The following is a 22,402-nucleotide window of genomic DNA, read 5'->3' as shown; positions in this document are numbered from 1 at the left end:
CACACTTACGCTACTTATATAAATACAAAATAAGAAAAGAAAGAATGAAACCACTAAATAATAACAAAACAGTGAACACTAGCTAATGATATGAATGTATAATTCGACAACTTTACAAAAAGGTTTTATTATTTTATTTTATTTCAAGTGTAACCGAGTTCTGTCGAGCCGAGCCCGCTACGGTTTAATGTGTAATATGTATAATAGTTAGATCGGGGCAATCTATTTTTTCTAGAACTGCCCTCAAGCCGACCACCAACTGAGATTTTAATTGGAAATTGGCTCTCTCTATTTGTAAATCGCAGTGGTCCATAGTCGGATGTTAGTGCACGGTGGGTGGCCACCCTCATGCCTTGCTTATGAAGTTATAACCCCTATTTAATGTCACTGCGTACAACAAACAGACTCTGTGTTCACGTACCACTATGTGATATGCAAATCGGTTCACATTTGAAGTCATACCTTTCCGTATAGTTAGATAAAAATACTTAGTTTATTTTGCAAGATTGTTTTCGATGCTATATAATTACATAGTATAAAACAAAGTCGCTATTTTTGTCTGTTTGTCTGTATACTTAAATCTTTAAAATTACGCAACGAATTTTGATACGGTTTTTTGTAATAGGTGATTCAAGAGGAAGGTTTATACCTATGTATAATATATGCATAATATATCACCACTGCACCCATGCGAAGCTGGGCCGGGTCGCTAGTTAGCTAATATAACAAAGATAATTTACATTGTTTAGTTTATATTAGTTCTACATTAACGTAGAAAAAAATGCCTCTTACGTGTTTGATTATGTAGCCAAACAAACAAATAAACTCTTCAGATTTATTATACATATTAGTAAGTATATTATGTATCTCGAATATCCCCTTTGGGTAAAGCGGGCCTCCTTTGGGTAAACTCTCAATCACAGTACAAACAAATACAAATTAAACAACAACTAAATACATATAGTATAGTGTAGTGTAGTGAGTATTTGTGTACACAAGAGTTAGTGTGCGTTGTCAAGTTTAGTGAATAGGTGGCGCCACTCGTAAGACCTGGTTGTTTACTGAGATAACAGCTGTAATACGACAAACAAACACGTTTGTGACCTAAATACATTGTTACTATTTGCAAATATAATATACAATGTGGAGTTATAACCAATGTATATTATTTCAGTTTCACCCACTCTGCTCGGCTCCTATTGATCGTAGCTTGATGTTATATATAAATCTGAAGACTATAGTCTATACCCTTCTTAAATCTATCTTATCCAACACAAAAATAATGATTCAAATCGGCACAGATAGTTTAACGTTATGTTAACGTTTTACGCTTACGTAAAGAATAGACGTGAGTTAATTTCGTATTTATATGTATAATTTTTCACTCACTGCTCGGCTCCTTTTGGTCATGGCGTGATATTTTATAGCATATAGCCTTCCTCGATAAATGCAGTATCCAACATAAAAATACTTCTTCAAATCAGACCAGTAGTTCCGGAGATTAGCGCGTTCAAACAAACAAACTCTTTAGTATAATAAATTGGTGATATTGGCGATATTGATATAATATGAAATATAAAATTTTATATTGATTATATTGATATAAAATATATAGATATAGAAGTAAAGATTTAAATTGTTAAATACAGTAGGGCGATTTTACAGGTAGGGCAGACTTTATTAAAACCACTTTACCATCAGTCACACACACAGTTACTCAATGTATTGACTTCAGTAAATAAATTACTAAATGAAACTGAATCAATCATCACCTACGTTCATTACTAAATTAAAAGTATCCTTAATGAATTATGACTTCACCTTTTTGGTTTCCATCGTTTCATAAATACTCCAAACATGGTATTATCCTCGGAAATCACAATAGGAACAAATCACAACACTATATTTTACTGATAAGGAGTCAAAGACTTCCGCGGCATTATAACAACGAGACGTCAAATAATTGCACTGTACGATAAGATAGTAAACACCAAAACACGAACGTTTGACCTAGACACACTGACAGACAACTGGGAACACTGCCCTACATAAAGAAATCGATATTATCATACAGATACACTACCCTAGCAAAGTTACACAATTGACAACTTATTGCAATTTTGTTTATTCGCTACTGTAACGTCGGCATCGTAGTTTATTTTTAATGTAAACAACAACATACGCGACGTATCCGGCTCTCGGTCTTAGCGCAACTGAGTCATTTCATTCGGCATATTCGCTTAGTTCGAGTAACGAGACGAGTGAGCCGGTGCGCGTCAGGTGCGGTCGATCAGCTGCTCGGTAACCGCCATCTTAGTTTTGATTTTAGCGCCATCTCGCGGCGACCTTTCAACTTTGCAATACCTAATTTTAATGTTATTATTTGGATTGTTTTTTTTTCTGCCAATAAGGAATAGGCTTTTTTTCGTGTCATTATAATTATAGATTTAACGTGAAAAGGTTCATACACCGATTGATATGGTTCTTTAAAGGAAAAAACGTTGGTTTCGGTTTGGTCCAAGATATTATTTTATTTTATGAGCATTAGACGATGTCACTTTGAACATTTTAACATCAGTGTCACTTAAAATATCTTTATACTTAAATAAAGTAACTGAAAAACCCATCGTAGCTTCCACCAGTGCTAAGCTATGGTGTTTGGTACACATAGCTTAGCATATGATTGGTGGAAGCCAAACGCATCCACAGCAACGTTGCATAGCACATCTCTGGTGGAAAAACACCCTTACACTCTTACAATTATTCCACTAAACAATATAATAGCTAATTATTCACTATAACCGTAACATAAACGTAATTACATTCAACTTTTAAACATATTATGTGAGTTCTGCTGAACCGGTATCGTCTAGCATGGTATCATCTGTAGTAGGATCGTCTACATTGGTAGCATCTGTAGTAGTATCATCTGTGTAAGTATCGTCTGTAGAAGTATCGTCTGCAGGAGTTTCATCCGTAGAAGTATCGACGGCAGGAGTATCATCTGTAGAAGTAGAAGTTTTCTAAAATCCCAACAACATAACAACAGCTCAAACTAGAAAGAATGAAAAATCATTTAAATTCGACAGTAGACATGCACACAGATACAAGGATTATAAATAAAAGATACACACTTACGCTACTTATATAAATACAAAATAATAAAAGAAAGAAACCACTAAATAATAACAAAGCAGTGAACACTAGCTAATGATATGAATGTATAATTCGACAACTTAGTAAAAAGGTTTTATTATTTTATTTTATTTCAAGTGTAACCGAGTGCCCGCCACGCTTTAATGTTTAATATGTATAATAGTTAGATCGGGGCAATCTATTTTTTCTAGAACTGCCCTCAAGCCGACCACCAACTGAGATTTTAATTGGAAATTGGCTCTCTCTCTAGTTATTTGTAAATCGCAGTGGTCCATAGTCGGATGTTAGTGCACGGTGGGTGGCCACCCTCATGCCTTGCTTATGAAGTTATAACCCCTATTTAATGTCACTGCACACAACAAACACATTCTGTGTTCACATACCACTATGTGATATGCAAATCGGTTCACATTTGAAGTCATACCTTTCCATATAGAAAAAAATACTTAGTTTATTTTGCATGATTGTTTTAGATGTTATATTAGTATAACAAAGATAATTTACATTGTTTGGTTTATATTAGGTTTAACATAACGTAGAAAGAAATGCGTGTTACGTGTTTGATTTTGTAGTCAAGCAAACAAACTCTAGGAGAAGATTTATTATACATATTAGTAAGTATATTTTGTCTCGAATACCCCTGTGGGTACAGCAGGGTACTCTCAATCACAATACAAATTAAACAACAACTAAATACATATAGTATAGTGTAGTGTAGTGTAGTGTGTACTTGTAGGTATACATAACAGTTAGTGTGCGTTGTCAAGTTTAGTGAATAGATGGCGCCACTCGTACAACCTAGTTGTTTACTGTGATAACAGCTGTAATACGACAAACAAACACGTTTGTGACCTAAATACATTGTTACTATTTGCATATATAATATACAACAATGTGTATAATACCTAATGTATATTATTTCGGTTTCACTCGCTCTGCTCGGCTCCCATTGATCGTAGCTTGATGTTATATAGTCTATACCCTTCCTAAATCTATCCTATCCAACACAAAAATAATTATTTGAATCGGTTATGTTAACGTTTTACGCTTACGTAAGTAAGAAACGTATTTAAATGTGTAGTTTTCACCCACTACTCGGCTCCTTTTGGTCATGGCGTGACGATTTATAGCTTATAGGCTTGCTGGATAAATGCAATAATAAACATCAAAATAATTAATCAAATCGGACCAGTAGTTCCGGAGATTAGCGAGTTCAAAAAAAACAAACAAACTCTTCTGTATTATAAATTGGTGATATTGATATAATATAGGAAAAATTTTATATAATTATATTGATATAAAATATAAATATATAGATATAGAAGTAAAGATTTAAATTGTTAAATACAGTAGGGGGGGATTTTACAGGTAGGGCAGATTTTATTAAAACCACTCTACCATAACTCACACACACATCATCTACTCATATGTATTGACTTCAGTAAATAAATAACTAAATGAAACTGAATCATAGGTACCTCTCTACCTATGTTCATTACTAAATTAAAAGTATCCTTAATAAAATTAATAATGACTTCACCTTTTTGGTTTCCATCGTTTCATAAATACTCCAAACATGGTATTATCCTCGGAAATCACAATAGAAACAAATCACAACACTGTATTTTACTGATAAGGAGTCAAAGACTTCCGCGGCATTATAACAACGAGACGTCAAATAATTGCACTGTACGATAAGATAGTAAACACCAAAACACGAACGTTTGACCTAGACACACTGACAGACAACTGGGAACACTGCCCTACTTAGAGAAATCGATATTATCAAACAGATACACTACCCTAGTAAAGTTACACAATTGACAACTTATTGCAATTTTGTTTATTCGCTACTGTAACGTCGGTATCGTAGTTTATTTTTAATGTAAACAACAACATACGCGTCGTGTTCGGCTCTCGGTCTTAGCGCAACTGAGTCATTTCATTCGGCATATTCGCTTAGTTCGAGTAACGAGACGAGTGAGCCGGTGCGCGTCAGGTGCGGTCGATCAGCTGCTCGGTAGCCGCCATCTTAGTTTTGATTTTAACGCCATCTAGCGGCGACCTTTCAAACTTTGCATTACCTAATTTTAATACTATTTGGATTGTTTTTTTTTGTTGCCAATAATTGGGAGGCTTCTTTTTGTCTAACTATATAGATTTCGTTAAAAGGTTCATAGAATGATTTAGGTGGTTCTTTAAAGGAAAAAACGTTGGTTTCGGTTTGGTCCAAGATATTTTATTTTATGAGCATTAGACGATGTCACTTTGAACATTTTAACATCAGTGTCACTTAATATATCTTTATACTTAAATAAAGCAACTGAAAAAGCCATCGTAGTTTCCACCAGTGCTAAGCTATGTGTATCTATGAATATGATTGGTGGAAGCCAAACGCATCCACACCAACGTTGCATAGCACATCACTGGTGGAAAAACACCCTTACTCTTACAATTATTCCACTAAACTATATATAGCTAATTAATTACTATAACCGTAACATAAACGTAATTATATTAAACTTTTAAACATATTATGTGAGTTCTGCTGAACCGGTATCGTCTAGCATGGTAGAATCTGTAGTATAATCGTCTGCATTGGTAACATCTGTAGTAGTATCATCTATATAAGTGTCATCTGTATAAGTATCGTCTGCAGGAGTTTCATCCGTAGAAGCTTCGTCGACAGGAGTATCATCTGTAGAAGTAGAAGTTTCATCTGTAGTAGTAGCATCTGTAGTGGTAGCATCTTTAGGGCTAGTCATTCCCTTTACTTTTTCAATTATATATTCCAATAAGTCACTGATGCCCTGCATTAGTTTACTTTCTTCCGAGCTTCCCAAGTTTAGGTCTTCGTGTAATATTGTGTGGCACTTTTCGATACATTCTTGTTCGGAATCAAATTTATTATGTGTTTCGCAGCCTCCCCACTCCGCTTCGATACACTGGCCATCCACGTGTGTGTATACTGTATGTGTCTCGTTGTCACACATTTCTGTGTTGAGTTTTAATGTACATTCTGAAACATTGGAACATTAAAGTACCTGAGCATTATGGTTAAGTAATGCTACTGTGAACGAGGACTTACCATCAATTTCTGCTCTAGGGACAGATGTATTTCTAAAAATACAGTTCTGTGCACACGCGTATTCATTTTCGAATTTATTGAGTGTTGGACATCCCCTCCACATTTCGATTTCACATCTTGAACCTGGCTTGTAGTAGGCGAACACGGGTCGCGGTGGCAAATGGCAGTCGCTATGGTTAAATGGTGCCAGGCAATAGTGGTGGGGCACTGTAAAAAAGTACAACAAAATGATAGATATTCGTATGTCAAGTTTGGAAGAGCCATGCTTTGGCACGCATGAACTGGCTCGACTGGAGTGATACCATGGCCTTACAGAAAACCGGCGTGAAACAACGATAAAGTTGTGACCGCGTGTTACTCCCTCCCCAATCTTCCCAATCCCCGATTCTCCAACAACCCTTAAATTCCTAAACCCCAAAAGGCCGGCAACGCACTTGTAAGTTGTAACGCGTCTGGTGTTTCGGGTGTCCGTGGGCGGCGGCGATTGCTTACCATCAGGTGATCCGTCTGGTCGTACCGGCTTAAAAAAGAGATACTTCAGGTCGAAAACTATATAAAGACAATGTATATACACTTACCTGTCCACACAGTATGTAAGACATGAAATATAACAACCAGGTAGCTTTGTACACACCAACTGCAACTCATGGTGGCTACGTAATCTGTGGCACTATTCCTCAAGTGATTTTATAACATAATGTCAAGTAAACTTCCAACTTAAAATGGTTGATCAGTTTTAATTATGATTGAATGAAGATTTTAATGGTCCTTACCGATTCAGATTTGAAATTAAAGCATTACTTAACCATATATTATGCAATTAGGTAGGAGAGAGAGGGACAGCCTCGGTCGCTTTTTGTATTTAAATGATTTATTATTACTAGGATATAAATAAGTAAATAAAAAACCTTTTATTTTATTCCCCCGGTAACAATGATACATATCAATTGATAATAATTTAGCCAATTACCTATGATAGTTCAATTTAGTAAAAAAATAAAACTACGCATAAAAGAACCGACTTTCTTAAACTAAAAACCTTCAACAAAAAACAAGAAAATAACTATTATTCAGTGCTTGTGTCACCTACTGCTTCTCACTCTCTACACTCTAGAAGTGGGTGCCACAAGTACTAAACAAAAATAAACCGACTTCACTAAAAAAGTTAAAAATAACTTTAATTTCGGAAGTCGGTGTTTCTCGGTATTATTTGTTTGCTACACCGACTTCCGAAATTAAAGTTATTTTTAACTTTTTTAGTGAAGTCGGTTTATTTTTTTACCCGACTGCCAAGGAAGGGTTATGTTTTTGTAAAAAGTATTTTATTCCACACTTTTTAGTTGCGATACTGAGTATCGCAACTAAAAAAAAAGTCGGTTAAAATTCTATATCTCAATAACTACTTTATTTATTTGTATTGTCACAGTCACTTAATTAACTTTATTGTGATTTCTATGTGAGTATGAAGTCCCATTGGCCATTTCTGGTCTTCTTCATCAGTTCCACCTCTTCAAAGGTTACTTTTTGACTGTAAATGCTTCAATTCTAGATGAATATACCAAAATCACTATATAGTTCCCTATAATATTTGAGGAGTTCCCTCGATTTCTCTAAGATTCCATCATCAGATCCTAACTTGGTGACAATGGGACCACCACAGAACTATCTACTTTCGAACAAAAAAATAATTTTGAAAATCCGTCGACAATTGACGGAGTATTCGATGAACAAACATACAAAAAAAAAACATACAAACAGCCGAACATAGTACGTACCTCCTCCTTTTGTGAAGTCGGTAAAAATTATGTTAAAACTTAAGCAGAGTTCTAGTACTTCTCAATTTGCCAGGATTTCGTTAAACAATATTGTGATTAGGAGGTGATAATATTATTAAGAAAAATATAAAGAAAACTAACATTACATAGTATAAAACAAAGTCGTTTTTATATGTCCCTATTTCCCTTTGTAAGCTTAAATCTTTAAAATTACGCATCGGATTTTTATGCATTTTTTTCAGATAGATTGATATTGAGATAGATGATTCAAGAGGAAGGTTTATATGTATAATACATGTATAATGTATCACCATTGCACCCATGCGAAGCTGGAGCGGGTCGCTAGTAAACAATAAATTATCAATGCCAGTCGACTCTCGCTCTTATATAGAGTGTGTAACTGTAGGCAATCATTTTCACTTGTGTCGCTTCATATTGCAGTTTATCAAGTTTTTTTATGACATTTCAGCGTCAATTTTTACTCTGATTTTGGACCAATAAACTTCTAGTCGTATACTAGAAGTTTATTTTGTTACGCAAGCATCGATTGACTTGGATTAAAATTGTTGTTTTTATTTTTTTGTAATAAGCCGGTAAACGACCAGAAACGGATCACCTGATAGTAAGCAATCGCTGCCGTCCATGGACACCCGAAACACCAGAGACGTTATAAGTGTGTTACCGGCCTTTTGGGGATTATTAAATTGAGTTGTTGGGAAATCGGGGTTGGGAAGATTGGGAAACCCCCTTTCCATGGACGTCACGTCAAGAATACGTCGAGTTACAGGTCACCCTGTATATTTGTGTAAGTACTATTGATTATGTATATTTATATATCGCAGTTCGAGTCTGCGTACGAGCTGCGCATCTTTCTCACACGGCTACATAGCTTAGTATCAGTGGAAGTGGTGACATAGTTTCACAGCTTAGCTATTACATTTTCGTAGCATAGCTACATAGCACATCTCTGGGGAAAAGCAAACGTAAGCCACTTAAGCCAACCTTGTATAAACATTTGTGCATTAAGTACAATAAATAAATAATCGTTTATTGTTATCCCCAAATCCATTACCCCTAAAAGACCGGCAACGAATTTGTAACGCCTCTGGTGTAGCGGGTGTCCATGGGCGGCGCCCATTGCTTTCCATCAAGTGATTCATCTGCTCGTTTGCCAACCTATCCCATGAAAGAAACCCAAAATGAAATACACATGACACCCAGACCCGAAACAACAATTTGTGGATCATACAAAGAGTTGCTCCCTGCGGGAATCGAACGGCACGGCAGCCGGTTGTCCAGTCACTGCGTCAACCGTGCAGTCAAGTGCAATATATCGTAAACAATGGTATAAAAACTTCAAATAATGACATTGCTATCAACTTTTAACTAGGCGTTGTAGTGTGTTCTCGACCATTACTATTGCCCTATTTTACCAATATTTGGGGGTACCGTAATTCGAATTAAAGTGCTTTTTAATTTAATAATTCTGAATGTTAAGCGATTATAATACTTCTTCTTCTCTTGAATCCTTGCTCCATCTCTCGTGCTTCGTAAAATTATCCTTCATTTCGTACTCTTTCACAGTTAGTTAAACTATCGAATGCATTACCTCTCGACGTAAAAAAGCTCCTAACAAAATTGGATTTAAACGTAGTGTTTATAAGCTATATTTTGAAATCACTGCAACATTGAGTTTAAATCTTTGTCAATATACTAGCTACTTCCGCGCGGTTTCACCCATTCTGTTTGCTTCTATTGGTCATAGCGTGATGTTTCATAGCCCATAGCCTTCCTCGATAAATGCACTATCCAACACAAAAAGAATTATTCAAATCGGACCAGTAGTTCCGGAGATTAGCGCGTTCAAACAAACAAACAAACACTTCAGCTTTATAATATGTAGGTATGTATTAGTATATTAGTATATAGATTTATACCATAGCATGTAACACTATACTTATACCAAAGAAAGAGAAAGATAGAAACATTCTGAATGGAATCATGAATGAGAGAACGATTATTTATTATATTGTATATTGAAAAGTCAAAATAATTTATTTTTAACCTAGGAATCTACCCAATTGCTACAAATCTCATATCACTTCTTAATATTTTGTTTTTGCTATATTAGGTTATAAAGATATAGACAAGCTGATGCCTGCGGCTTCGCTCGCGTGGGTTACGGAAATTGTGACAAATAAAAGTAGCCCAAGTTACTTCTTAGTACATCATCTACCTGCCAATAACAGTCCCGTCACACAAAACCGAGAACAAGCAGACAGACAGAAAGACAGATAAGTGTAAAATATATTATTTCGGTGTACCTATGTATCTCTATGTAAAAAACTGTTATTTCAATATTACTAACAGATAGTCCAATTTTATTTATTAGTCTAGTCTAGATATACTCATACCCTCAATGACAAGGCCGCCTTTGTACCCTACTACTACGTAACCATTCTACTAAGTAACTCTACTTGTAGTAGGTATGTTCAAATTACTATAAGATGTACATTATAGGAGCATTAGAGGATTAAAAATAGGACCCGAGCGGTAGCGGGAGCATGGTCCAAGCCACCGGTGGTTAGGGCTCCAGAGACAGAAACCTCCTCACAATACGTGCCGTTTCGAGGAGCTCTGTCTTCTGCATCAGCCTCTTGATCCATCCGCCCAACGCCAGCCTCCTAAGGCAGTTGTCGAGGCTGTCGGGTATTAACCCATTGATGGCCGACACGACTAAAGGCACAATGATAGCGATAGATTAGAGCGATATTCTCGCTAGAAAACAAATAAAAATAAATAGAAAACATAAATAAATAAAAAGGCAATAATATGTTTCTCTAAAATTGTATTGACTTTATTTTACAAAGGAAAACTAGAACAATTATCTTACTTTACATTACATTAATTATATATGTAATTATAAATTACATAAACAGCAAACACACACAAATATGTCTAATATATCATTTACAACTAACTGTGCAGCATATACGCACTGCAGAACAAAACTTTACAAGTATGTAAGTACAGACATAAAATAATACCAATAACCTCACTAACACGCACTCAGAAAAATAGTAAAATATACAGACTTATTAGTATCGTAGCATGCCTGTGCCCCACCTTTTGTGGGGAAAATTATACAATCACTTCGCCCGCTGCGGTTCTTATTTTGAGGGTGGAAAATCATTCAGTGCCTTCACCCGCCTTGGGTTAGGCAAAAGAAAGTGTCAGTCTCTTACTGACTAAAAAAAACACCCAGTTCCTACTCCTACTTTGAACCGGAACCCCAGTAACCCGTTACGTCTGCCGGGGCGAAACTCCACTGCCGCGCCAGATTAGTGCGCGGCGGGATGAGCTCCGGCGCGATCTCATGGCGGAATGGGAGCAACGACTGTTGCAACCGAGAGCTGGGCTCGCTGTTATAGCAGCGGTAAGTAAGTCCCCGCTTTGAGGAGTGGCTAGAGAGGCGTCACGGCGTCCTCACCTACCACCGGATGCAGGTGCTTACTGGACACGAGGAAACCGTAGCGTCTCTCAAGCCACTCCTCATAAAGGAGACTTACCGCTGCTATGGGCGTATGTTTACTAGGGCAAACTGAGCAAGTGCCTAGGGCACCAGGTTGCAGAGGGGCGCCGTGTGACGCGTGTATCCGACTACATATATAATGAGAGCGGTACCAAAAAATTAAGGACACCTATGAAGTCCTTTGGTTTAATCCGCGTTTTGGTCAGAATTAGAGAACGCCAATTTCGTGAAACTGGGGCTTAAGAGAGATCTTGCTATATCGAGATTGCTTTCCCTGGTACCTATATATTTTTTATTGAAAATGGCATAATGAGGGATTTTTTCTCTCTAATGTTGCTGTTTTAGGCCGGTGTAGTATGCAAACTATAATTAATTGTTGTTACTATCAAGCTATTATATCTGCTAAAACTGGTGTAGTGCTTTCGAATTCTGTAGTGGTATCATCTGTAGCAGTATCGTCGTCAGGAGTAACATCTTCAGGAGTATCGTCTTCAGTAGTATCGTCTGCAGTGGTATCGTCTACAGTGGTTTCGTCTATAGTGGTATCGTCTGTAGTAGTATCGTCTGTAGTGGTATCTTCTGTATAGGTCTCTTCTGTTGGTGTATTTTCCGTCGCTTCACTAATTAAATATTTCAATAAATCATTGATATCTTGCAATATTTCATTTTCTTGTGAGTTGCCAGAACTTGGTTCTTTGATTTCTATGTGACACGTCTCGAGACATTCTTCTTCGGAATCAAATTTATTATGTGTTTCGCAGCCTCCCCACTCCGCTTCGATACACTGGCCATCCACGTTTGTGTATACTGTATGCGTCTCATTGTCACACATTTCCGTGTTGAGTTTTAATGAACATTCTGAAACATTGGAATAATTAAGTACCTGAGTATTATTGTTATGTTACGTTATATGAATTTGGTAAGGATTCTGTGTCATGTGTGCATTTTTCGAGGAAGGCTATAGACTATACAACATCACGCTGTGACCAATAGGAGCCGAGCAGCGGGTGAAACTGCGCGGGAATAGTTAGTCAGTTATATACATGCATGACTTGCAGTGGTGGCTATCGAAAAAGGAAAGATAGCGGATCTCATGGGTTGTGTTCAAGTTTCAGAACATCACGAAGTCATCGTTTATGAAGACAGTGGTGTATACCTTAGCTTCCTCCGAAAAATTATCGTTCTTCACAGGAAGCTATCGCACTATCGTTCTCCGGTTTGCCGTGTATTGTTTATCGCTTGCGCAATTCATCCACTACGAAAAATGGTGAACTTCGGTGGTGGTGCTATAATGCCGGTGGATGCAAACAGTTACAAATATCTGCTGCAACTCGCGTATCAAGTAAACTCTATAAACAAGGTCATTTATTGGTCTACATTCTTTAGTCAATATTCGCATTCGCATTTACGAATATCGTCGGCAGATATTCACATTCGCGAATGTCTAAATATGTCATTTGTTACATCACTAGTCCACACTGTTATCGGTACGTCATGCTACTGTGAACGAGGACTTACCATCAATTTCTTCTATAGGAACTGATGAATTTCTAAAAATACAGTTCTGTGCACATGCGTATTCATTTTCGAATTTATTGAGTGTTGGACATCCCCTCCAGATTTCGATTTCACATCTTGAACCTGGCTTGTAGTAGGAGAACACGGGTCGCGGTGGCAAATGGCAGTCGCTATGGTTAAATTTTGCCAGGCAATGGTGTGGGGGCACTGTAAAAAAAGTACAACAGCATTAGATTTAAGGGTTGTTGGGGAATCAGGGATTTTGAAGATTGGGTAATTGGGCCTCCGGTAACATCACTCACACAATGAAAGACAACGCAAGAGTTGTTTCACGTCGGTTTTCTGTAAGGCCGTGGTATCACTCCGGTCGAGCCGGCCAATTCGTGCCGAAGCATGGCTCTCCCACACTTAATATCCACGCTTGGTAGACACACAGAGTCACGACACCCACCGTAAGTGTAGGTAGAGGTGGTGACAAAGTTACACCTCGTGTAGAGAAAAAGGGCCTGTTTCACCATCTCAGTCAGATAAAGTTTTTTTGAGTGGGAAAATCATCCAATCACTTCTCTCCGTTGGGTGAGGTGGGAGGGAGTGTCAAACACTTACTGACTAAAAACCACCCCGTTCCTTCTCCTGCTTTGAGCCGGACGCCCGGTAACCTTTTACATTGTCCGCAGCTCCGGATCGGGCATCAGCCCTCAGTCAGATAAAGTTGAACGTGATTTCTATGAACTATCTGTCCCATATAATATAAGTTTATTGGGTACTTGTATGAGTGTGGTGAAACAGGCAGTTTTTACAAATAAAAGTCACACTTACCTGTCCACACAGTATGTAAGACATGAAATATAACAACCAGGTAGCTTTGTACACACCAACTGCAACTCATGGTGGCTACGTAATCTGTGGCACTATTCCTCAAGTGATTTTATAACATAGTGTCAAGTTAACTTCCAACTTATAATGCCTAATCAGCTTTAATTATGATTGAATGGCAGTTTTTAAACGGTCATTAGTCGGATTTGTAATTAAAAAGTTGCTTAATGATATTTATTAATTACGCAATAACGCAAATTGGTAGGGGAGAGGGGGCACCAACATTGTTGGTATTTGATATTATGGCTATATTTCTTAAGATATAACTTATAAAGAAAACTGAAAAATAATCTCTATATATAAAAATCAATTGCTATTCGTTAGTCTCGAACTAGAGAACGGCTGGACCGATTTTGCAAATGTTGGTTTGGAACTATTTGTAGAAGTCTAGGGAAGGTTTAAAAGGTGAGAAAATAATGTCTGGGCGGTACGAAGTTTGCCGGGTCAGCTAGTGTACAAAATATTAGCATCTTCAAAAAGTGGTCGGTAGATCCACCCATGTGTTCATTCTTACTCCTACTTGAAGCTTGACTCCCGGTAGCCTGTTAGGTTGTTCGCAGGGTATTGGCATTGTTCCTTGGAGCCACCACACACACAGCTGGGTTGCTAGTAACCGTTCACGTTCCAATTGACAGAATCAACGGTAGCAGCGTGGCAGCGCAGCATTGGTCTCAGACAGTCTCAGTGGAAAACTCTACTGAACACATCTTCTAGTCCGGAGCTGCGTACAACCTAGCCGGTTTACCGGGGCACCGGCTTGCAAAGCAGGAGTAGGAACGGGGTGGTTTTTAGTCAGTAAGAGTCTGACACTCCCTCTAGATAAGAGAAGTCATTGGATGATTTTCCCCTCAAAAAAAACGTAGTAGCTACACGTTGCAGTATTGGGTCAACTCAACTGAAGTTACAGTCAGCAAGTTTCACGAAATTCAAGTATTACGTAACGCAATTTTTGAAAAATGTTTACCCCTATTGTAACGCAACGTAAAGTTTTTCAGTATCAGAGAGGAGGAGGCCCCTCCCTCCTCCGTTACGTTACGTAACCATTTTTACCCTAAAGTCGCAAAAATTACCTAATGTTATAGTTTTTATCCTTGGTATACTTTTAATTGGCTTTGCGGTAATAATGTTTTAAGTAACTACATAAAACAAGATATTTTTTATCCGCTTTTCACCATTTCTGTTATAAGTCTCATGTAGGAGTCAGTCTATTATATACTTAACTGGGCACAATCCCAGTCTCCGTGCTATTACTGAGAAATTTTCGAAAACCGAAAGAAGCCAGTAATATTTTGCCCGACCCGGGAACCGAACCCTAAGCCCCTTGTCGCACTTGCGAGCACTCGACCACCGATGCAGTCCAAGCAGGCAAGCGAAAACGAGGCAGGTGAAAAGTCGGTGTACATTGTGTAGTCTTCTAATGTTCTTGAATTATTTTTGAAAGTCCAGGAATGGTTTAAAAGGCGAGAATTTTTATTTCACCGATAGGTTTACCTACAAAGTTTATTGTGTCAGCAACTTATTATTATTTTTATATTGTGAAAACCCTCAAAGTAGATTGTATTAGTGCTGCCATCTAGGAATGAAATTATTAACTATTAGCATTTACACCATTTACATTAATTTGGGAATAAAATAATAGATGGCGTAATATACAGAAAATCTCTTTAATATCATTCGCAGAATGAATCTGTTGGATACTAAGTTTTAGAAATAAATAGACTAGAAATGAAACGGCAGTATGATTTTTAATCATCGTTGTTTATTGATATAATTTCCCCATTGCAATAGGTACTATCTATCAAATTATTTTTTAATCAAAATAACTTAGAATACACCCTAAATTCATATTTACGCATGCAATCACATGAATTGAGTATAAAAACATACTATTCAGATTTATATTGTTACACCACACTATTTACAAAAGATAAATAGAATACAAGAAAAAATAAATAATGACTCCGACTTTTTTATTTAGCCTGTTAATTTAAAATATAAAACTAAATATCAATTCACTTTTATTTTGTATATTTTTTATAATAAATATCAATTAACTATTATATATTTCGTTGTTTCACTTTTATTTTATTTAACGCCATCTAGTTTGTGTCTGTCACAACTGGTTCCTAATGTGACATCGGGGCGGTTAAGCCTTGATAATATTAATATTTGATAATGGAACAGTATTCCATTTAAAAGAAAATAGTAATATCTTATGTGTGTAGAAAAAACACAGCATTTGTTTAAAGAAGCATTCTTAAACAATTTCATACAGTCGTGCTTCATACATTCTTATCTTTAGGTATTACAGTAAAGAATAATTACTTTGTTTATTGTTTTGTGTTTCTTCTGCATAATACTGCACCAATTATAATTAGCAGGACCTGCAACAAAAAATATTACGTAGGTCAGTGTCACATTTATATCCCTGATCAAACTCTTAATATGCTAAATACCAGTACAAAACTAAGCCAGCACGAGACCTGTAGGAAATTTTACGAAGCAGTCTTTAGTTTTAACAAAAATCTTTTATAAACTTTTGGGCGCTTACTCCGCCACCGATGTACGTGGTTTAAACAAGTAGGTATAGGATATTACTATGAGTGCAGTACACGTACACAAACCTATAGATTTAGGAAGTTATTTAAGGCAAAACAAAGTTCCAATAGAATATTTGTTATTGTCATAAAATAAATTCTTATTAGTTACCGAGACTAAATTAGCAAAGGAATTACTTGACATTAACGCCATCTATTGACAACTTACCTCAACTACTATAAGTAAAACTGACACACTGAACACCATCGATGAAGTCTCCTTAAATACCATGAGCACAAGGTCCTTGCAGCCTTCAGTGTAGTAAGACTTCTTTACTTTGCAGAGTTCTCTGTCTCTTTCTTGCACGAGATCAGACCTAGAGGAGTCGTAGGTGGGACAGCAAGAGATTGGCACGTTCGGCGGAAAGTAGTATGGCAGCCTCGAGCTCCGATAGTCTTCAGGACCGTAGACCCCGCAACAATTCAACTGGAATTAAGAAAAGTAATTATTTATCTGTTTTCGACGACAGAGATAGATACAAGATGTACGGTCCAAAGTGTAGTGGACTGAGAATAGGGATGAAGACGGGGTATGAAAATTAAAAATCTATTTAGTCCGTCGGTTAGGTAATGAAAAATTATTAGACAAGTACTTTTTATTTTGTCATATGAGATAATAATAATTAGATAAAACGAATCAAAGTTTAGAAGTGGAAGCATATACGTCATTTCTACGTAACAAAACGTACCCAGAAGTGACATCACTCGAAATTTTAAACCGATTTGTTTTCTAGAGTATTCGAAGTAGCTCGAGTGTACGATGTAACGATAGAAGCAATCCATAGCACACATTCATAACACGCATCTTTCCATATAAAAAACATAGCTTAGCTGAGTCCGTTCCAACCAGTGCTAAGCTATGTGTACCAATGAATATGATTGGTGGAAGTCAAACGCATCCACGGTAACGTCGCATAACACATCTCTGGTGGAAAATCACCCTTATTATTGACAATTGGCAGTGTTTGTACAGCTGTAAAAACAATTTAACACTTTAAACGCCACGGGGGTCACCGGTGACCGACGTTAGCGGAGGATTTGCCTTCAACAGTTTTCTATTGGCAGTCAAAGACTTAATGATTATTTTTATATGTTCACCGATACTTACATCTGACTGTGTCATCGCCCACATCTTCACATGCCTCGGGTTTTCTTCCCGCGATTGCTTGAAGGAGTCCGTCAGTGACTTGAGGAGCTTGGCCTCATCAGCTGGTTCCACATTCACAGATATGCCAGCAATCAGTGCCTGAACTATTGCCAGAAGTAGTAGCACCACAGCTGCCTAAAAGAAATATAAAAGTAGTTTTTTTAATGAAAATAAAGTTCAATTGGGCTGTTTTCGGATTTTTATTTTCCATTTCTCGGTAGTAGCACGGAATCTAGAATTGTATCCAGGATATGGCAATAGGCCCCCTATTAAATGGGACTTAAGGTGTATAGTGGGTACACTGTATAGCGGCATTACGTGCCGGTAAATTTTTTGTCATAGTGCACAATCACATTAAGGGCTCTCCTATTAGTACTTGCTTCATGGTGCTGATCCTTGTAATTGAATCTTTAGGAAGAGGAGGGGGGCGGGGCAGAAGGATTTTCCGAACGGGCAATTATTGAAAAGCTCTCAAGGACTATCTGACCAGGCAATTATTGAATAGACAGATTGGACACAATTAATTGGACGGTGTATTGTCAATACACTATTGGATTAGGTGTTCTAGTTATGATAGTTGTATTTTGAAGTAATAAATAAATATTTTTACAGGCAGGACGTACATCACCGACCTTGGTTGGGGAGTTGATCCTGACACAACATAGTGTGTAGTCGCATTTGTGACTACTTGACTCAAGAGTGGTAGGTAACAATTAGCATGTCAAGTTCGCGTGATATGCCAACAGTTTTCCATTGAACTTGAATATATTATGGACGTCAAGGGCATAGGCAGGGGTTGTGTCCTTGAAAACAATACTTGGATCCCTTTTTTCTTCTTTAGCTACACGCTATCCTTGCGAGACTTATGTATTAAACTTTGAATTTTTTAGCCTAACTAGTTGATGGGATAATGGTGTGGTACTTATTGAGTGCAATGGAACTCGAATTTTCACACAAATAAGGATGAACATTACTCCTTTTTTTGAGGGGGGAAATCATCCAATATCCTCTCACGCCTATCTAGTTAAACATAACTTTAAAACATCAACATTTTCTATTCTGTAGTTGAAAACCAGAATTGAACTAAACTCCTCGAGCTCACCAATCATCCAAACCAATAACACAATACAATAAATATAATTAATAAAAAAATGAAGTTAATTACATCCATTATTCAATTTACATTACGCCATTAGATCCATTCCATGAGTGAAAATAAATGAATATACACAGGTACACAGGTACGGTACCTACGTAGTTGTAAACAGTTTACGACTTATTGTGCTGCGTATTGTTCATATTATCGGCGAGTTATAAAAAACGTACATTTAATACATCTACCATTATTGCGATTCAATAGTAACGTTCAGTCTAATAAAGTACGAGTTACTATGTAATAGATTTTGCCTGTTTTCATTGTTTACTGATTTCCAAACTTCCATAGTAAAATCACGTCAATGTTGTGAAACGATACTACTCTCCGCCGCCCATGGACATTTGAAACACCAGAGGCGTTACAAGTGCGTTGCCGGCCTTTTGAGGGTTAGGAATTTAGGGTTATTGGGGAAATCGGAGATTAGGAAAAGGAGATTGGGCCTCCGGTAACCTCAACCACACAACGCAAGCGTTGCACAACGAAACGAAACGCAAGCGTTGTTTCTCGTCGGTTTTCGTTGAGGCTATGGTATTACTCCGGTCCAGCTGGCCCATTCGTGTCGAAGCAAGGCTCTCCCACACTTAGATGAGTTAGGTATGAGTTGCATAAATCGACGACATAAAAGAAAACATATGTACTAAAAATCAAATAAATCCTTAATTACCACATTTATAGATCTGGCCTGTTTTTTGAAGACAGCGACTTCTCCGTAGATGATGGTGCAGATGGTGAATGCTGCTAGCACTGCCATGAACACCATGGCTACCATCCTGCTGGACTGCTCAGCATCATACGCCTTCGTTGCTATTGATGTCAATATCGCTAAAACTATAAGTGCTACAGCTGCTATCTGGAACAAGGGATAGATTTTAGAACAAGTTAGCTAACGTTCAAATACTCAAACGCCACTTAATTTTAAGACGCTCTCAAGAATAGTTCTGTCTTTACAAATTCTATATAAAAGACAGAGATAGCAAGATATTTAAGTACAACTTAAAATTGAGTAGCTTTTCAGTATTTATTCGGGTGTAAGTTTCAATAATTTCTTAACTGACGTTACGACATATTCCAGAAAATCTCTACTAGTTTCAAGTCACACTGGGTCCCTTATTCATGAGCAGCGTGCGCAACGCCACACAACACTAACAACGTAAAACGTGCCACGTTGCTATAGTTCAAGAAAGAAATATGTATTTATCTTTATGAATAGATCTGCAGTCCGGAATGTTGCCGAGCCTTCGGGGCGTTTTGCCTATGGGGCGAGACTTTTGGCATCTATAGCTGATACAAGATGAGTCGATGTGCCATCCAAGCTGGGCACTATACCAGCGTGTGGATAATTACCTAACAGGGGGTTAAATGTCAATGCGATGCGTTCGCCTGCATCTTTCTTACAAAATAGATTATGTGGTAAATGTTAGTTTTCTAAGTATTGGTTATGAAGCAAAATACCCAAACAACCATGTTCTACAATCTGCAAATACCTCTACAATGTACAACAACTACTATTTCTTCGAAGAACAGTAGATAAGTACATAGTAGAGAAGAACAGTAGTAAGTATTTTATGAATATTACTATGTGATGTTTAGTCATATATCTATAGAACTAACCCCTCCAATTATGCCTAAGATCACGAATACTGTTTTAAGGCAAGTCTGTTGCATATGACCTTCGGGCTTGGTGCCATCATCATGAGTTTTTTCATCTTGTTTCTCGTCCATATTACTTTCAATGGCGTCTTGTTTGAGATCTGCCCCGCTTCCTGAGGAACAAAGGGTAAATTAGAAATGGTTTCGTCTCTTGTAATTCTTGGATCGATTTTAATAGCTAAAGTTTTTATTTAATTACTAGTATTTTACTCCGTGAGCCATTAGAAACGTGAAACTGTCACGGCATAGGAATGTGACAATAGCGCACAACTTGCATTAAGTGTGAGCGAGAGATCTGATAAAAATGATTGTAATGATCCAACTATAGTAGTGAAAATGTAAAAATGGTAGGTCATTTGTAAGCGTTTATTTTTATCTCGCAAAAATAGTTTTTTTTATGGAATCATTTTTGCCCCGGGAGATAAATTTGAGGCTAGAGTGGAGAGTGATATTGGATCTTTTCCTTTGGTATCGTGAGCTTAATTATGGAGTATATATAGATATACGTAATCACCAAAATATTATGCATAACTGGTAAGTAACATTTAAAATCAAATTATGGTGTTTAACTCAAGATTTCCAGTTTTTATAGATTGTTTGATCTTTTTATTGTTCTGACCTCAGTAATCACAAATATAATTTTGGGCTTCCTTAAACCGTCCTATGCTAGAGCGCAGATCTGTGCGAGACACAACGTGTTTTCTATTATGCCTCATATATCCGTAGACGAAAGGTTAAACAGTGGTTAATTGAGCGGTTCAAAAATACTATAATTGAATGAAAATGGAAGGTTGGACTTACCTTCCCGTTCAGACGTCGCCATGTCTTCCCAATTGATGGGACACTCGTTAAAACTGAGCCGCACATCCGTCGGACCTGTATATATACGACAATAACAATACAGCATGCCCGAATGGTCGAACGCACGGTTTCATACAAATAATGGAGTAGATTCATTCACTGTACTTTATGTGGCATTATGGAAAACCGTTGGTGTGCGATAGTTGCAAAGTCGCGGTCAAGACTGTTTCAAAACTATCTGTTTGGAATCATATTTTTTAATCAGAGTAAATGATATTTTTTCTGTAAATAGGTTATAAAATTGTTATTTTACACGTCAATATTTCAAATATGTAGCTAGATTTTTCTTTGGGACAAGCCCGCCACATCCTCCCATACCGCTGCAACTACTGTAAGGAGGACTCCAGGATCTACAGTAGATACAGCCATGAAAACACCGGAACACTGAAGTCTGTCTCAGGGAAATTAATAACTGTCGGAGGATCCCGCAACGAAACAAATCAGAGGATGTTATTAGAGGAGAAGAAAAAGAAAACGATAGTTACAATAGAATTATGGGCCCGGTCCCAGTTGACAGAAGCCAAATATTAAAATTAAATCGATCCGGCAACTGGGCCCGTGGTCCCAGTTAATCGCGGGCCCAGTCTCCGGTTTCCTCGTGCGGGCTTGCATCTTACCAACGGCAAGTACAAATGCGACTTTTTCCAAGTTAGTTGCAACTTTCTGAGATAATTTTGATAGCATACTAAGTAAGAAGTTGTGAAATACCGTATTGTAACAAGAAAAGAACGAAAGAAAGGTTGTAAGTGCGACTGCTGGGCAAGGGGTCTCGGGTCGATTCCCGGGTCGGGCAAAAGTATTGCTGGGCACGTTTTTTGAAATTTTTTTAGTAGTAGCACGGAGTCTGGAAACGTGCCTGGTATCACCACCTAACATGGGAGTTACAACATAAATTGTAATAAGTGTGTGTACATTGTACAGTGGCATTACGTGCCATAATGTGCACCTCTGCCTACCCCTTCGGGGATAAAAGGCATGACGATATGTATGTAAAAAGAAATCAACGATATTACTCGTTTACAGGCTCCAAGTATTATAATGACGTA

General features: G+C 37.4%; 3 protein-coding genes across 6 annotated transcripts in view; all 3 read right to left on the bottom strand.

The window, feature by feature from the left end:
* Positions 1-5,090, bottom strand: part of LOC118267214 (uncharacterized) — a 383,867-nt gene extending 378,777 nt beyond the window's left edge. The window contains exon 1 of one of the 2 annotated variants that reach the window (XM_050703322.1): positions 4,697-5,090. In XM_050703322.1, the coding sequence (XP_050559279.1) occupies positions 4,697-4,734 (38 nt within the window). In that variant the 5' untranslated portion in view covers positions 4,735-5,090. Of the gene's footprint in view, positions 1-1,821; positions 2,222-4,696 lie in introns of those variants that run through there. The other variant, XM_050703321.1, reaches the window with a different exon arrangement.
* A 445-nt stretch (positions 5,091-5,535) lies between these two features.
* On the bottom strand, positions 5,536-14,055 carry LOC118266968 (uncharacterized). Of its 3 annotated transcripts, none has more exons than XM_050703335.1 (3): positions 13,889-14,039; positions 6,245-6,451; positions 5,536-6,175 (listed from the first exon to the last, which is right to left on the bottom strand). In XM_050703335.1, the coding sequence occupies exons 1-3, from the start codon at positions 13,956-13,958 to the stop codon at positions 5,691-5,693; spliced, it is 762 nt and encodes a 253-aa protein (XP_050559292.1). In that variant the 5' UTR covers positions 13,959-14,039; the 3' UTR covers positions 5,536-5,690. The 3 variants fall into 3 exon arrangements, with proteins under 3 accessions (XP_050559292.1, XP_035436537.2, XP_035436538.2); XM_035580644.2 differs by lacking the exon at positions 13,889-14,039 and adding an exon at positions 6,823-6,967; XM_035580645.2 differs by lacking the exons at positions 5,536-6,175; positions 6,245-6,451 and adding exons at positions 10,855-12,409; positions 13,070-13,276 and having other exon boundaries at positions 13,889-14,055.
* A 1,629-nt stretch (positions 14,056-15,684) lies between these two features.
* Positions 15,685-21,429, bottom strand: LOC118266988 (23 kDa integral membrane protein-like). Its single transcript, XM_050703334.1, has 6 exons — positions 21,297-21,429; positions 20,457-20,608; positions 19,510-19,695; positions 17,651-17,824; positions 16,712-16,969; positions 15,685-16,329 (listed from the first exon to the last, which is right to left on the bottom strand). Exons 1-6 carry the CDS (start codon positions 21,400-21,402, stop codon positions 16,276-16,278), a joined length of 930 nt encoding a protein of 309 aa, XP_050559291.1. The 5' UTR covers positions 21,403-21,429; the 3' UTR covers positions 15,685-16,275.
* Between the last annotated feature and the right edge of the window lie 973 nt (positions 21,430-22,402).

Source organism: Spodoptera frugiperda, chromosome 23, assembly GCF_023101765.2.
Source record: "Spodoptera frugiperda isolate SF20-4 chromosome 23, AGI-APGP_CSIRO_Sfru_2.0, whole genome shotgun sequence".
Lineage (NCBI taxonomy): Eukaryota > Metazoa > Arthropoda > Insecta > Lepidoptera > Noctuidae > Spodoptera > Spodoptera frugiperda.
This window is presented reverse-complemented; position numbering and strand designations above follow the sequence as displayed.

Bases quoted from the DNA above. Each gene is read 5' to 3' on its own strand.
- LOC118266988 (XM_050703334.1), bottom strand. From the start codon at position 21,402: ATGCTGTATTGTTATTGTCGTATATATACAGGTCCGACGGATGTGCGG. The intron at 19,696-20,456 runs GTTAGTTCTATA...CCCTTGTTCCAG, and splicing joins TCTTAGGCATAATTGGAGGG to ATAGCAGCTGTAGCACTTAT. The intron at 17,825-19,509 runs GTAATTAAGGAT...TATTTCTTTTAG, and splicing joins AGGCCAGATCTATAAATGTG to GCAGCTGTGGTGCTACTACT.
- LOC118266968 (XM_050703335.1), bottom strand. From the start codon at position 13,958: ATGAGTTGCAGTTGGTGTGTACAAAGCTACCTGGTTGTTATATTTCAT. The intron at 6,452-13,888 runs GTAAGTGTGACT...ACTTTTTTACAG, and splicing joins CTTACATACTGTGTGGACAG to TGCCCCACCACTATTGCCTG. The intron at 6,176-6,244 runs GTAAGTCCTCGT...CCAATGTTTCAG, and splicing joins CCCTAGAGCAGAAATTGATG to AATGTACATTAAAACTCAAC.